This window comes from Cynocephalus volans, chromosome 15 (assembly GCF_027409185.1).
Source record: "Cynocephalus volans isolate mCynVol1 chromosome 15, mCynVol1.pri, whole genome shotgun sequence".
Taxonomy (NCBI): Eukaryota; Metazoa; Chordata; class Mammalia; order Dermoptera; family Cynocephalidae; genus Cynocephalus; species Cynocephalus volans.
Genome location: NC_084474.1, coordinates 63209522 through 63226974, shown reverse-complemented (window position 1 = coordinate 63226974; position 17453 = coordinate 63209522). Strand labels below are relative to the sequence as shown.

At 34.0% G+C, this 17453-nt stretch overlaps 1 protein-coding gene across 1 annotated transcript in view; it reads right to left on the bottom strand.

The window, feature by feature from the left end:
- The window catches only part of PKHD1L1 (PKHD1 like 1), a 157128-nt gene that overhangs the window by 123517 nt on the left and 16158 nt on the right, over positions 1 to 17453 (bottom strand). Inside the window, exons 6-13 of the mRNA XM_063079268.1 lie at positions 15969 to 16062; positions 13046 to 13099; positions 12449 to 12522; positions 11228 to 11270; positions 7573 to 7643; positions 6430 to 6540; positions 3793 to 3882; positions 1434 to 1702 (exon numbers count right to left, since the gene is read on the bottom strand). Of these exons, the coding sequence (XP_062935338.1) occupies positions 1434 to 1702; positions 3793 to 3882; positions 6430 to 6540; positions 7573 to 7643; positions 11228 to 11270; positions 12449 to 12522; positions 13046 to 13099; positions 15969 to 16062 (806 nt within the window). The remainder of the gene's footprint in view (positions 1 to 1433; positions 1703 to 3792; positions 3883 to 6429; positions 6541 to 7572; positions 7644 to 11227; positions 11271 to 12448; positions 12523 to 13045; positions 13100 to 15968; positions 16063 to 17453) is intronic.

Sequence of the window (17453 nt, the reverse complement as noted above, 5' to 3'; positions counted from 1 at the left end):
TTATTTTAAAGTCTAATAAAAGTTTCTTATTTTAATAAAAGTCTTAGAACTTTTATTAATAGAAAAATAAGAAACTACTTGGGCCAACCCTGTGGTGCACTCAGGATAGTGCGGCGCTGGGAGCAGAGCGACGCTCCTGCCCCGGGTTCGGATCCTATATAGGAATGGCCGGTGCGCTCACTGGCTGAGCGCGGTGCGGGCGACACCAGGCCAAGGGTTGCGATCCCCTTACCGGTCACGAAAAAGACAAAAAAAAGAAAGAAAGAAACTACTTCATAGTTTTCTTCTAAGATTTGTTATCCATGAGGAAATCAAATTTTTAAAAATAATTGAAGCTCACTTCCATCCTTCCACCCTTCACTAACACTAACATCACTATACCACCACAGCTTTTCCACAATTAGAATTGCAATGGGAAATAAAAAGATACATGCCAGGAGGAACGTTGTAATTGTTAAATAAAATATTCCTTTTCTCTGCATAGAAGTCTGAGGGATTTAACCCAAATCAGATCATTAGAGGTAGTCGTGAAAGATGCCAAAGATTGCTAAATGGTTCTGCATGCTAGAGAGGACTTTGAGCTTCCCATTGGAAATGACTATACCACCTTTGGAGTAAGCATGCCGACAAGCTATGGAAAAATTAGAATTCGTAAATTACAGGTAGCAACTTAAACTTCTGCAACCAGTATGTGAAGCAACTTTACCATATAAATAGAGTCATAAAATGTTACTTTGATTTGATCTATTACTTTCACATTTGTGAAATTTTTCTAAGGAAATAATCCAAAATACAGAACAATCTAATAAACATAGATGTTCAACAGAGTATTATTTGTGATCATTAAAAATCAGAAGTAAATTAAAAACATCAATAGGGAGATAGTTACTAAGCTTAGTAAGCCCATATAGTAACATAATATTCAGTCATTAAAAATGGTGATTACATAAACAAGGTAATAACATTAGTACTTAATACTAATATGTGGCAAAAAAAATGACTATGAAATTGGATGCATGATCCTATCTATGTAAAAACCAAAATAGTGATAAAAGGAAAAGACTTTCATCTCATGACCAAGTAAATGCAAAACAGTGAAATATTTTCATTCTTTTCCAAATTTTCTATGTGTGGTTATAATTTTTTCATAATAATTTTTAAACTTTCATTTTTAAAGAAAATATATGTGTTTTTCCCTTGACTGAGAAAATTTAGATGTGGGAAATGACTTTCTTTTAGGCTATAGGTTTTCCATGACGACACTATAGCTTATATTATATGTGTGTTAAAATATCCAAAAACCCAACTGCATAAAATCATTTCTCATAGATTCTTTAATGTATTCATTGATTTTGATTTAGAATAATTGAGATACATATAAAGACCATCATATTCTTTTTATAATATCAAGTACTATTCTGGGGTTTCCCTACCTTATCTTCTGGAAGTCCAGTATGGCTGAAATAAATAGCATAACGGTCATCACCTTTGATGTAGAATCTGTAAACGTCAGAATCTGGAGCCACCAAAAATCCGGTGAAGCGTGCAACAAATGTATCGTGTTCCAAGGGCCAACTGTAAGAAGCTGAATCTACCCAACTGGCACCCAAATACCCTGGAGTCTTTTCATTGTATTCAAGTATTTCTTCAAGATGGACTGGCCGGCTATTATTCCATACCTCAAGTTTTAGGCCTCTCCCACCTAAACATAATAAGATTAAAGAAGCCTTTCATCAGAATCACGATACCATGTCACAATGGCCTATTTGGGTAGTTGTTATAGATGTTCTATTTCAATTCAGACTTAGAGACCATGCATGCAAAGAAAACAATTACACATACCCCTACATGTACCTGTATCCAGAAGACAGAGTGCTATTAGGACAATCTGCAACGTATTTATTATTCATTCACTTCTGTGAGCCTCAGTTCACATATGCAAAATTAGTGTAATAATACTATTTGCATGGTTGCTATAGGAATTATGTATAATATATGTGTAAAATACTTGGCATTTAATAAGCACTTCAGATAACAATAGATAATAATTATTACCTATCACATGACTGATGTTGCTTTACATACTTAACTCTCAACACTTCAAAATTAAGACCATTTGGTTACAAAGTCTTTGCCTTGATTTTTCTCTCTAATAATAAAAGTTACTCAATGGTGGGCTTACAAAGCCATTAATTGGGGAGCGGACACTGTTGTCTTTATGATTTCTCTCAATATTTGCTCAATATTTGTTTTTCTCTCTTTCTTTAAGCATTGCTTCTGCTCTAGGATTTCATCTTCTGCTTGAAGAGAATCAAAAAGAGAATTACTGTGGATTGAATGTCCCCCTCAAACTCACTGAGGCTTGAATTGTGTCCCCCCAAAAGTTTATTGTAGTGGAGACTTCGTCCCCACTGTGACAGTGTTAAGAGGGTGGGAAATCCTATTGTGATAGTTGAAAGATGGGGTCTTGGAGAGGTAATTGGATTGTGAGGACTGCACCCTCATGAACAGATTGATCCATTCTTGGAATAGTGGACATGGCTCTGAGGGCATTAAAAGGAGAGTGCGTGACGAACTCTCTTTCTGTCTCTGCTCCGCCATTTTCTGCCATGTGCGACCCCTGCATTGCTGTAAAGCCACTGCCAAGGAAGACCCTCACCAGATGAGTTCCCTGGATTTTGAAGTGCCTAGCTTCCAAAACTGTAAGCAATAAATATATTGTTTTCTTACAAATCACCCAGTTCCAGGTATTTTGTTACAAGCAACAGAAGGAGACTAACACAGAATGCTCCAAATAAAGTGTATTGACTCTTGCCAGTGTAAACCCTGTGATTAAGTTTTTTCCTAATCAGAAAGAAACTGCTTCACTCTTTCCTTTTCTTTTTTCTTTATCTTTTTCCCTTTAAATACAAGAACAATTAGGTTCATGCCTTCCTACAGCAGCTTTAAAGCTTGTCTGGATCTGGATAACAATAGCTACACTACACCACTTCAGTTGAATTTGGTTGAAGAAAAGCTTGAATATTTCAGCCTTTTACAGCAGCAGTACTCTCTGACAAATACAACTTTCTTCAATGTCTTTAATTATAAATGTAATTTATTTTCTTAAACTGGTCATATTTTCTCTAATATAATTCAAAACGAAGAAATATAAATGGTTGGTAAACAGATTCATTAGGCTTCATATGCCAACCAATGACACAATTATAAACAGATCTCACTACGTGCACAAGATATGAGATACACATATCATGTACAGCATTTCAGTGATATGAGTGCAGATCCAATGGCCATCAGCTGCAATTTCACTGGCCCACAGGTGAATGTCTGAAAAGAATTTATCTCACCTCCTATTTTCACTCCCAAACCATCCTTGACAAGTAAAAATTTATTTTTTTCCCCAGGAAAAGAATTTGTTTTCTCCCCCATTTATTTATTTTTTAACCAGGAAAAGGCATTTAAAATCTGTTCATGTAGCCAAGATTTAGTAATCATAAATTAATTTAATAAAGGCATCACTGTACTCAATCAATAGAGATGTGCTATTTTCAGTAGGGTGTCTGAAGAATTTAGGCTGGGTTTATCTCCAAGGATATAATTTAAATGCAGCTGTTATAATACAAATATTTCCTGATCCAGAAAATGTAAATTAAAAACTTGGAGGAAATTTATTATAATTCCCACTACAAATTCTAAAAAGTTCAATAATATTTGTTTTTACTAATTATGTGTGTCAATAATATTCTATTTCTGCAAATGTAGACATGGCCATTCTCTCTTATGATAACTTACCTGAATATACAGTTTTGAGAGTATGAGGTTTAGAGGGTGTCTTGCAACATATGCTATTTTCTGTGACATTCAAAATATCACAGGCTTGACCTACAGAGAAGCAAGGTGCAGAACCATTACTACTGAAGCTTCAGAATGCAAATCACATCCACCTACCTTGAAGTACTTTTTCTATTAAAACAAAGTTATGTAAGCAAGAGGAAAAGCTGGGGCTTTTCATTTCCTTTACATATTCTCCATTAAAGCTTATCACTCATCAATTGTCATATTTCCATAAGGCAACATTTTCCTGGGAAAATATCACAAGTCTGAGATAGAAAATGTCACAATTTCTGATTTTAAAAAAAGGTAATAAAACTATGTCTTTGTAAAAGTTTTCACTTCTGAGTCGAAAGTGAAGCCTTATATTTTGTTCCTTGCGGAAAAGTTGCTAAATAAACCCAGCATGTTCAGACTTTGCAAAGATAGATGACCCCAGACCTCATAGGTGGGAAAATGGTGATTTAGTCCAAATTCTTCAAATAGAAACAAAAAGGATGATAATTTTTAAATGAGTATTTTCACCAAAACAGACAAGGGTCTAAAAGAGAATGATTGTAACCTCTATATAAGCACGATTAGGCTTGAGGGAAGAGTCTATGTCTTAGAACTCTATGTGTTCCTCATGTAAGGTCAGTCCTCGATAAGTATTTACTGAAATGGCAATCACAGCCCACAAAAAGTGAGGACAAGGGAAATGATGGGAAATAACTTTACCAAGCTTTGCTTGGTAGCCTGCAACATTTAAATTTTGACACTCCCTTTGAATGCTTGTGGATGCAAGAAAATTGAACTAGAAAATAGTAAATTTGAATAGTATATTAAACCAATAGCCCATTTTACTGCAAAGGAAAGATACATAAAGTAATTATTTTCAAGAAATTATTGAGGATTCATAATCTTGAATCTGGTTGCCACAGTAATGGCAATGAAATATCTTAGAAAACTAAAATGGTCTCTATGCATATCAACTGTATTGTAGTCAAAATAAGCACAGTACCATAAATTAAAAGTGCTTTATGTCCCTGGTTTTATTATTTAAAATATCAAATCTGATCAAAATAATACATGGTATAAACTTAAAAAATAAAATTAAAACCCAGGTTTTAATATTTATGCAGGTGATCAGCAAGGGATTCATGGGGACAGGAAAGTTATTGTATAAATGCTAAATGAGGTTCCTTTATATCCATTTCTCTTCTCTTCTGAAATCATATTTTTGCTGGCTCATAGGTAGATTCCATAAAAAAATAGATAGTATCTGAGTAAGAGGTCTGTAGCAGAAAATATGTGTGTCCAGTTGCATGGGCAGCCATCTTGTCTACTGCCTATCAAGGGAAGTGATGTCATTATAACTGAGGAAAGAGATTCTCACCATTACATTCACCCCAACCTCTATTTTGAGCTGCATAGCTCCCTGCCTCTGAACAGATCTAGACAAGACACATAAAAGTGATCTGTAACCAGAGAACCAAGCCCTATGTGCATTTGCAAACAGATAACCCACTAATTAATGCTCTTTCCAAGGCCAATGTCATCAGTAATTACTGATATGTGGAAGAGGCACAGTATATGAGAGGAATATAAGAAGAGTATCCCAAAATAGTACTTTACATTTCATTTCCCCATAATTAGCTAAATCGTTGAGAATACCAACTGTTCAAAAAAGGCATTTAAGAGCTTATGAAATAGAGGGTAGGTGTGTCCTTAAGCTGTAGTGAGAAATTTGTAGATGGCAGTTGTGAGGCTGCTACACAATGCCCTTTGGTGCCAACCTCAGAGCTCAAGTCTTAGTCCCATAAAGCTGCAAGGAGTGGCACACTTTGGAAAATTGCAGTGGGAAGAGCATCAAGCCCCAGAACAAATGTCTGTGTGAAAATACCCAGCTTTAAATTTAAGACATTAACTGAGAAAAGCCTATTTTATACACACACACACACACACACACACACATGTGGAATATACTATAAAGCAAATGTACTTCATAGGGCCTGGTTTTCCAAATTCTTGCAGTTTCAAATATTGACCTCGAGGAGGACTGGAAATTTTCCTCAGGCTATAAGTCTCTGGTATAAGATAAAGATTTGTGGCACAGCAAGGTTGCTGGCTCAAGGACAGACTAGTTACTGATTGAAATGTAAAGATACTGGAAAATTGCTCAAGGGAGAAGTAATGTTTGCTAAGATCAAGCTTTTGTTGACAGGACAACTTAATTGCCTTACTGGAATGTCATCTGGCTTGTTTCACTGAAAGTTACCAGCCTATATTGTTAAACTATAATCCCACCTATGTTCTCTTCTTGTAACTTCCTGGTCTGGAGAATAAATACAGGAAGAGAACTCCAATTTGGGGTTAATTTCCCAAGGAAGGGATGCCTCTTGCTTGAGGGTTCTGGGGAAGTTAACCACTTCGGGGCTTCTCACTGCTCAGAAGAGATGCGCTTTGAGTAATCCTTTGCATCTCCATCACCCAGGGGAAGTGGGGTGACAAATCCATGGCGGGGCAAAGCAACACAAAGCAACATAATCATACATATTTTTTTTACAAGAACAGACAGGATTTGTTCTTATGAAGCATGTTAAAAATCATGAAAAATACCTCCAACTGCAACTCTGACTGGGAAATCTGTCTGATCAAAGTATTTCCCACTTATTGTCAGTGTGGTGCCACCTTGAATGCTTCCTTTTGAAGGTGAAATTGTAGTGACCTCTGGAAGGGAAAGCACATTAAATAAAATGTCATGAATACTACACAAATGCTTGATTTTTTTCAAAATTTCCAAATTATCTAGCCATAGAACCTAACACAGTGTAGGTACTGAATGAATGAATGAATGAATTAGGTGTTTCATTATTTTCTCTCTGATGCAATCCTGCAACGAGGACAATAAACATGGCTTTCTCAGAGACCTGCATTCCATGTGGAACAGGCTTTAGTGGGAACTGGTACTAAAGCAACACTGGTGATGGGAGAATGGAGAGAGTAAGGAAAACCTAAGCTACATAAGAAAACACAGGATGGCAGGTAGAACCTCCTCTTCTCCCATATGCTCTTGAAGAATGAATCTTTCTTATATTTATGGGCCAACATCTTCTATTTTTATTTTTCTCATGTAGTAATACATTTAACTATGATTGGACTTCTTGTAGCTTTGCATATAAAAGTTTTAGATATATTGGTAAAATAGCCCATTACTGAACATATGGCAGACTCTTTCTAAAATTTATTCTCATTAATTCTACAAAGTTCTAAGTATTATTGCATATGAGTTTCACATTATGTAAGTTTCTAGAAAAAGCCAAGATATATCACATTTGATAGATTCCAAGAAACACATTTTTTCACATTTTAACATCTTTGAAATCAGAATGTGTCTTTCCATCACTGACCTGCGATGAAGTACAATTCTTCCAGGAAGATTTGTGGTTGCTTCTGATGCTTATAGGAGAACTATCAACATGAGACCTCTTTAAATTAAATTGACAGGGGAGAATTGAGACATTCTGTCTCTGTTGGTGCGATGAGTTTATTTTTCAATCAATCTCACACTAAGAATGTAGTTTTTGGGGTCCTAACAATGCCAGGGCTTTCTATTAGACTCCCTAGCTTAGGCATTTTTCCTTTCCTAGCAGTACATAAAATAATGTAGTACACTTTACAATCATTATTGTATTTGATTTGATGAAAAGAAGTACACATCACCTTGCCCCCCACATACAGAATAAGAGAAATGTCACATACCTGCATATGTTTGAAACATTGAAATTTTATTGAGAGAAGAAACAAAATATGCCATTTTCTGTGGGAAACTCCTGTTTTTTAAAAAAAGTAAAATTTTCTGCATTAAAAATGCTCTTTATTTTAGGAATTCTTTTTTTTTTTTTTTTTTTAATTTTAGTGATGGGAATTATGTCATAATTTGCCAAGGAGCAGAATAGTACTTTTGGAGGGAGATCAAAATGTTCTATATCTTAATTTCATTGTTGGTTGCACATGTATATACATTTGTCAGAACTTACTGAACTCACACTTAAAATATGTACATTTTATTATGTGCAAATTATACCTCCCTAAAGTTGATTTTAAGAAATTATGTTGACATTGAAGAAAAACAGTCAGGAGGACTACTCTTCGTAAAGGCTGGCTCTTCTACTGAACACCCCATGCCCTCTTCTCTTAGAACTCATTTAGGTTCTAAGAGAAGGTATCATGCTGAGAGCTTTCAGTCTATTATGAAATTTGATCTTTACATCAACCACATGTGGTAGATAAAATTCAGAGAATGGACTTAACCTACTCAAGATCACAAAGCAAGTGGCAGAAACAGAATAGGAGTACAGTCAATTTGAGTCCAGATCCCTGGCTCCTAACCTGTGACTGCACAAAGTTCCTCCCCTGCTCACTAAATTGTGTGAAAGTACAGGTGGATAAATGCAAATTAACATCAATCTACCAGGTTTAAATCATACTTAATAAACACAGAGACTGCTTATATTTTTTGACAGATACACACTTGCATTTCCACAGCCTGGAGCGTTACAAAGGGAAAGAATCCTAGAAATTAAATGATTTTCCCTTAATTACCTCAAAGAAATTCACAATTAGATGAGGTAAGAAATTCAAATATTAAGACTCAACACCCATTCATCATAATTATAATTCAGTGAACTAGACTCTAAAAGGACAATGCAAATCTTGTGGTTAAGACAAAAATGAACTCTCCTGTAAGTTCAACCCAGGCATTACAACGTGCATTTGCAAAACTAAGGAGTCTCTGGAAATATTTTATGCTAAATTAGTTATTTAAGAAGTTCATAGTGGATTTTATATTTCTATGTTATTAGCCTTTCAGTTGATTTCCCAAAGGTTTACATCATGTTAGCTCCAACAATATTGTGCCTGCTCAGATTCTGCATTTCATTAACTCAGCTTCTTGAATTAGTGGGGAATTGCCTCCTGAAATAAAACTTGAATATAATTTGTTTTGGATGACACTGAGGTGATTTTCACTAATTCATTGATAATAACTAGGTATTTCTCAAAGCAGCCTCCTCCGAACCTTATCAGTTTGGAGCAGCTGTTGTTTGAACTTGGGGTAATAGAGGAGAGAAGGTTGGCTATTAAAAAAGATGCAGAATGGGTGCCACAATGGTCTTTAATTGGTTCATTAGATATTCAGCAATGCTCCTGAAACTTGTAAAATATGAGTTTTATAATTTATAAAATGATTGAATATTTTGAAAATGCCATTAATAGTTATCTTAAATGCCTAACAATATTTTACGTAGAAACACAGTTTCCTCAATTTTAAGACTTTCATCAAAAGGATAGTCATTGGCTTAAAAAAGAAAAAAAAGGAATTATAAATCAAGATGACAGAATCAACAATTTAATGTAGCGTCTTTGCCTATATTGTGTGAATTTTCTAGCATTTTTAAATTGAAAGTTTCTGGGCATGTTAATGCAGCATATTGATTTATGTATACTTATCATTCACATTCAACCTTGAACACTCAAATCTTCTATTTTTGGATAATTATTTCTCTGAGAGACATATGATGGACTTGGTAATTAATACCTTTCATACAGATTCAATTAAAAATTTGTTTTTTTCTACCTTAAAAAGAGTGATACTGAGAACATAAAAGGACCATATATAGTTCAGGAAATCGCCTAAAGCTTAATAAGTACTGACCACCTGCCTAAAAAATAAAAATAAAAAAGTAATAAATAAAACAATAATTGTTGCTTCTAATATGGTTTTCTAATATTTTCAATAAAATCCTATTGCCTTATCTTATCAATTTATATGTAAATATGTTGTGTCCTTGTAGACAAGAACTGTTAATTCATGGGACTCTAAGTCATTTGCCCCATGTAAATCACAAAGGTGTGTCCTACTATGATTTGCATATCTTCCACTTTAATTTGCTTTTGAATTATGCCACTCTATATGGTTTTGGTCTATTCTATGTTGGTCTATGATGAAGTGTTGATTCCAGACATCACTTTCTTACAAACCTATTGCCTCTAGGTATCTAGATCTAAGTGTTCTCTAAACACAATGATAGTGGATTTGGTCTCACTAACTCAATTGCAGTTCCGGGCATGGAGAGACCAAATCTCATCCTTGCAGTTTGTGAACACTGAGCAAGCATAACATCTATTTTGATTGTAGTATTGTCATTCTTCTCAAACTTCCGATCATTGAGTCTCTCTTCAGAAAACAAAAAAGAAATCAACAAACTTATCCCTTTGTTGATCTACGACAGCTATATTAATATTGGATGCTAAATAATGTGATTTATTTGTATCTCTGTCAACTGGCTCATTTTCTCAGTGGGAAGCATTATGACATGCTGCACATATTACAGTCCGGTCCACTAAAGGCCATTAACATACCCAGTTGCTGTGACACCCAAGAAATTCCCCCACTATTTGCAAATGCTCTCAAGAGTGGAATAATCCTGCCATGGTAGAGAATCCTGGATCAGGATGTTAAGTAATGAGACGTGGTACTGGTGGCTGAAACCCTCCATCAGTTACAGCAGAGCACTGCAGTAAAATGCTTGGGGCCTGGAGTTTGACTGCATGGGTTATCATACTAATGCTGTTTCCTACTAGCTGAATATCCTTGGGCAAATTATTTAACATTCCTAAGTCTCATTTCCCCAGTGGGTAACATGGGGTGGATGATAGCATTCAATTTATAGGTTCTTGGGAGGATTAAACTAGATAATATAGGTAAGGTGCTTAACCCCATGCCTACCACTAAATGTTCACTATTATCATCTATAATATGAGGTTTGCAACATGTATTGAGATTTGCATATTCTGATACTTCCATAAATGTATTGATGGTCTTTCTCACTGAACTTAGGATGTAGGACATCCGTAAATGAGTCCTAGTTTTATGGAAAATTGTAAGTATAGGTTATTACATTGGTTTTAAGGTGCACAATTTAAAGATATAACTACCATCTTTCACTACTCTTTTTGTCTAGATATCTTAAAAGAAAACCTTTATCAGGTAATATTAACTGTGAGGTTTTATTTATTCTTATATCAGTTCAAATCAAACTTTATTTTAGTTATCAAAAGAATTACCATTAAATCAGAAGAGCTGCAAGACATAAAATAACATTTTTCCATATTACAATTAAATATTTTAAAATTTGTTGTTGTCTAATTAATGCTAGATTTCCCAACAATTAAAAGGTCATGTGCAAGGCGCAAATTATGAGTGAAAGGGAGTTACAAATCCTTTAAATGTTAATTTTGGGAAAAAGAGTGATTAATTTTTTAATCTCTGCATCAACAGCACAAAGTAAATATACACAATTTTATTTACCCAGTTGAATAAATTAAGAAAATTATTGTTTACAAAATGACCTACCTTCCATAATCACTGTCTAAGATGAAGCTGACGTTGTGATGACCTGGAATTAATTAAAATACACAATAAATTAAGTTACCAATCACAGGATAATAATAACTCTATATTATAAAGCTGATTTAAAAGTAGAGAAAAATATAAAATCAAAACTGTACTTATGCAATCACCTGTTACGTGTCAAAGAAATGAAAACTGAACTATCTTAAAGAAGCACACAGTTTAAAAATATACATAATAAGGTGTTTCGAGGTTATAACTAGAAAAACCTGAAAAAATATCATCATGAATGAAGAATAATAAAAGAACATATATGTAACCATATTGCCCTGACATTTTTTGTTCATACAACATCTGTTTAATTGTTCAGACACTCTGCTAGGGATTGAGAAATGCAGGGTGAACACACAGCTTGCCTTCTAACAAAATGTAATGTCTAAAGTTACAAAGTTACCGTTAGATAGGAAGAATAGGTTCTGGTGATTTAGGGTAATAATAGCTAATAATACCGCATCGTGCATTTCAAGATAGTCAGAAAAGAGGTTCTTGAATGTTATAACCATGAAGAAATGATAAATGTTTAAGTGCTAGAAATGCTAACTATTCTGATTAAATCATTACACAATATATGCATGTATTGAAACAACAAACTGTACCCCCTTCGGCATGCACACTGAAAGAAAAAAAAAGAATGTAATGTCTAGTGGAGGGCACAACCGATCAAAAGCAATGACACAGAGAATGAAAAATTGTGATAAGGCTATTAAGGAAAAAGCTTTGAGAATGTAAGACAGGAGGCCAAAGAGGCTTTTTTGAGGATGCGACATCTTATCTGAAATTTTCACCATAGGAAGTTTGCAAAGGGCCTGAGACAGAGGGAAACTGCTCATTCAAGAATTAAAAGGTCCATGTGGTTGGAGTGTAAGAAGAAATAAAACAGAGTAAAATTAAGGTAACAGGTGAAACAGCTAAATTAGTCATGGAATCCTCTGGATGAAGAAAAAATAAAAAAATAAAAGAAGAAACTTGAAGTTTACCTTCTACGTAAATCTTAAGAAAAAACTAATTCACGCATGATTGCATGAACGTGAAAAGAAGTCAAGGAAAAGAGGAAATACTAGTAAAAAAATGATACAAAGAAAGGGTAAGGGAGGTGTAGAAGAATACAAAACAAGGAAATAGAGTCAGGCATTGATGACAATTATGAAGAAAAATGACACTTACCAACATAAGTTCCAGTCATCTTACAAATCATAGAACCCATGTCTCCATTCGGATGATCTAGTCTTAGACCATACCTAATAAAATGTGTATGTTAATATCAAAGTTTATACTGACACTAAATTTTTTAAGTATTATGTTTCCCTTAAAAACACCTCATTAATGTTTCAGGACAGAAACTCTCACTACAGCCAAACTTTCTGTAAAATGAGAATATTTTCCAGGCTTCATTGAAGGTATTTGAATGAAATTTAATTTAACAATGAAATAGCTTGTAATCTATTTTACCATCCCCATTAATATTCCTTTTAAAGAGTTTAAAATACTACCAAATGAGACAATTATTTGATAAAGATATTTCTCAAAACATCTTCTCTTATAGTAATCTAAACAGTAGTTCATATCATACTATATTGGAGATAGAAGAGAATGTAAGGCAGTACCTAAATGTACAAGATGATTGTTAATTTGCTACATAAAAGATTATAATTTTTATTGTATTTTAAATATTTACTTTTGCAGTGCTAGCAATTACTATTTAAACTTAGCACATTTATATCTACTATTTATTTTATAAGGAAAATTATTTGAATTACTTACAAATTATCAGATTGTGGTATGAGAAGCTCACAGGGCATTCCTCCAACATAAACTCTGTGTAAATATTTTTATTAGAAAAGATCAAGTTAAGTTTAATAAATTATTTCAAAATGCTCTTCTACTAAGATCACTGGCCACCTAATATTTTTTTCTCTCAATCACTTATTATCCATCACTCATTCATTCAACAAACTTCTATTGAATATCTATTACGTGGCAGTCCCTGCTCTAGGCACTGGGATGCATCAATGAATGAAGCATAGATCCCTGCCTTGTGGGACTGACATTTTAACTGGGAGAGATATTAATTTGATAATCATAACATATTTGGTGTGTTAGAAGGTATTAAGTACTACAGGAAAATAGAAACACATAATGGGGATTCATTCACCTGAAGTCGAATTAATTTGAATAAAAACATAATTTTGTAATAAGTTTTATACTGCAGGTATTAAGGTAAACACCAGATACATGACGAAGTTATCAGGATGAAGAGACCATCTAATGACATCAGTGACATATAAAAGCAGGAAAAAGAGCTGAGAAGAGGCAGGATTAAGTTGCAGGGAAAACATCTGCCTTCACATTTCCCCAGCTGCTCAGGTCTGACCTATCACTCTAGGGCTGACAAAACCGAACTGGTATTGTATTCTCTGCAACACCAGAATAAACCAGCCAACTTCTGTGACAGCGAATCCCAAACTCAAAACAAGGCCAGATACACACCTGTAGTACAAAAAAATAGGACTTCGGTTTGCAAAGACCTTTAAACTTTTAAAAAGACTTTTATACACAAATCCTTTCATTTGATCAGGGCATTAGGTTTTAAAGTAAGTAAACAATTACTGTACCTATTATGGAGATTCATAGATTCAAATTCTTCTTCTCCCCTCCTGCCTTATTCCAACTAAATGATAAATTTAGCAGCTAACACTTCTAGGGTCTTATTACATTTAATCTTTGCAACTATTTTATGAGTTGGTAACTATTATCCTCCCATTCTACAGATGAAGCAATTGAGTCAGAGAGGTTAAGTAACTTGCCCAAGCCTACAGCCAGTAAAGTGTAAAGCAGGAATTCAAACCCAGACCGTTAGGTTCCAGTCTATCCTCTTAACCACACTCAGTAATCTCCACAGTGGTCTGGGTATACATATCTATGGTAGTACTACCCTATTTGGCATTAAAACATTAAAATTTCTTTCCCCCTGATCTTTTAGACCAAAGCTCGTTAGTAGGCACTGGGTCCTCTATTCAGTTGCATTGTCCAGTATAATTTGCACTTGGTCCGAATTTGGAGATTTGGCCAAATGGATGATATTTTTGAAAAGCACAAGGTCTCCTGGCTTCCTGCCCAGAACACAGCCCATTGCTCTCCGCTCCCTCCCTGCTCATGGAATTCAGGCTCAATGAAATTATAATACCTAGTATCAGAATTAACATGATGGAAATGAGATAAATGCAGTTCTAGAAGCTTCTCCTTATCACACTGATAGGTGTGTAAAAATCTTTTCTATATTTATATATAATATTTCAGGATTTCCAGAGTACAAGGGCTGGGTAGCCTGACCTCTGAGCTCTCTTCTGATTGAAATTCTGTGATTTCATGAAAACATTTGCATCCATTCCCTTGTATTAAACAGAAATAAATTCCAGCTTCAACTAGGGGGAGATCTCTTTTCAAAAGCTAAATTTTCTATTTCCCGGCATCATTATGGGAAAGGATGACTTAGATAACCCCATCTAAGAATCAAAAATAAACGATTCATAATACTCAACTATGTTGAAGCAGACAATTCTTTACTTACCCTAAATTATGTGTGTGTGTGTGTGTGTGTGTATAATGTTAATTATTTATTTCTCTATTTGGTAGTTCTTTTGTTACAATATAAGGAATCATTATGAATATTTCCAGAATATTATAGGTGCATGCAAATATGATTTAACTGAGGGTTTTACTTCATAGAATGCTAGATAAATCACCTTTACTTCATTTATTAAAACTTCTCAAATTGCTTGTTTTACAAAATTATAATGCATTTGGAGATATATATATATATATATATATATATATATATATATATATATATATATATATCACCTTTTTAGTGTTTTGAAAAATTCCCTAACTGCTGTCTGAATTGTTTATTTTATCCATTTGTTTTATACATATATTCAATAAGTATGGAGCATCTGGAAAGCCATGATGCTGTGTCTATACTTTCTCCTGCAAGAAATGAACAAACAGGTCTTTCAGTCTTTTAAGGCAGGACTGAGATAACCCCATCTACAGGAAGATAACTCCAGCAACAATGTTAGCTTCCAGTCCAGTGTGAACAATTACTTTTTGATGTCAGATAACTAGCTAATGTTACCATCTGCTCTCCAGCTGATACATGGAGGAGCCGGGTTTCAAACTTTGGCCAGTTCATGGGTTATTGACCATTTTTAGTTTCACAATCTCCCGTACACCGTGATGCAGTAGAAAAAAAGTGCCAAGTTGTGTGTTAGGAGATTTGGGTTCTACTCCTGACCTTGACTAAGCTATGTGACCTCCAGGCCTTACAAATTTTTTGTATGCAAAACAAGACAGTTAGATTAAGTAATGAAATCTCCCACTAATAAAGCTCTATGACTATAACTCAATTACTATTGGACTTGCTTCCATGCATCTTTAATTAATAAAATCCATCACAGAAGAAGAAGGAATTGTCAGACCAAAAAAGAAAGGCATATTGACCATTGCTTCCATGTCAATGAATTGTCTGATAGTATCTGATAGACTATTTTTTCCTCCTACAATATGGCTGAAAAAATACTGGTTAGTCCCATCACATAGTAGTGGGTTCTGATATCACTGCATCCATTATTTTTAGAATATATTATACTATTGATAAGAATGTATTTCCACATAAAAAAATTACCTCAAAATCCTAACATTTTTCCCATTTGAGCTTAGTGCAGTATTACTTCCATAGACATCAGTGAAGATTCTGCCTTGGATTGTTATTAGTGTACCTAAAAACAAAAACAAAAAAACCTAAAAGGTCTGTGTAAGAATATCTATCCATACACTTAATATCGAAACACTAGAGGTTTTCCTAATAAAATGATAATCCAGATACTTACATCTCATGTTCACCACTAGTGCTTAGCTCTGAGAATTCTATTAAATATAATAGAACACAAATGAGCTTTTGTATTTATTAAAGAGATGTATCATGGAAGACAGGATGAATTATTCAAAATTTATTGCTTGGAGCAATGGGTGATTTATCTGGGAAAAAAAGACCCCTATTTTATCCCAAAAAATAAAATCAATTCTAGGTAAAATAAAATTAAATATAAAAAATAAAGCCATAAAAACTCTTGGGGAAAAAAGTGATATCCTGGCATTTGCAGAAACATGGATGAAACTGGAGACCATCAAGTTAAGTGAAGTAAGTCCAGCATAGAAAGACAAATACCACATGATACCACTCATATGTGGAATCTTAAAAAAAATAAATAAATAAGTGGTTCTCATAGAAGTAAAGAGTAGAATAATGGTTACTAGAGACAGGAGAGGGGGAAAGAAAAAGTGGTAGACTAATGGATACAAAATTATGCTATCTACCCTAAGGGAATCATTGTGCAGTATATGCATGTATTGAAACAACACACTGCACCCCACAAATATGTACAAGTAAACGTTAAAATATTTTGAATAAAATTTTTTATAAAAGAAACATGTGAAAATTTATATAATCAGATGGTGGTGTCTTTTCAGAATTAAAATGAAGAAAGAAATAAAAAAGTTTAAGTTTTGTAATGATGAATATGCTATTTACCCTGATTTGATCATCACACACTGTATACACATTTTGATATTCAATTCTGTACCCCACAAATAAGTATAATCAATACATTTCAATAAAACATTAAAAAAAAAGACCTATAGATGTGACAAGAAAAATTAAACCTGACTTTAAAATGACATAAACCTGTCATTTGACAGAAAAAATAAATTTTAAAAACAATAAATTCAAAAAATATTTCCTACAAATATGGCATATAAATGGTTAATATACTTAAAATATAAAGGATTCTTATAACAATATGAAAAAGATGATTAACTTTAAATTAAGCCAAGGAGATGAAAGGTAATACATAAAAGGAGAATTACAAATGGTCAGTAAACATAAATATAATTACACACATCAAAAAAAAAAAAATTTAGGGCCGGCCTGTGGCTCACTCGGGAGAGTGTGGTGCTGATAACACCAAGGCCATGGGTTCGGATCCCTTATAGGGATGGCCAATTTGCTCACTGGGTGAGCGTGGTGCTGACAACACCAAGTCAAGGGTTAAGATCCCCTTACTGGTCATCTTTAAAAAAAAAAAAAAAAAAAATTTAAGGCCTACTATAT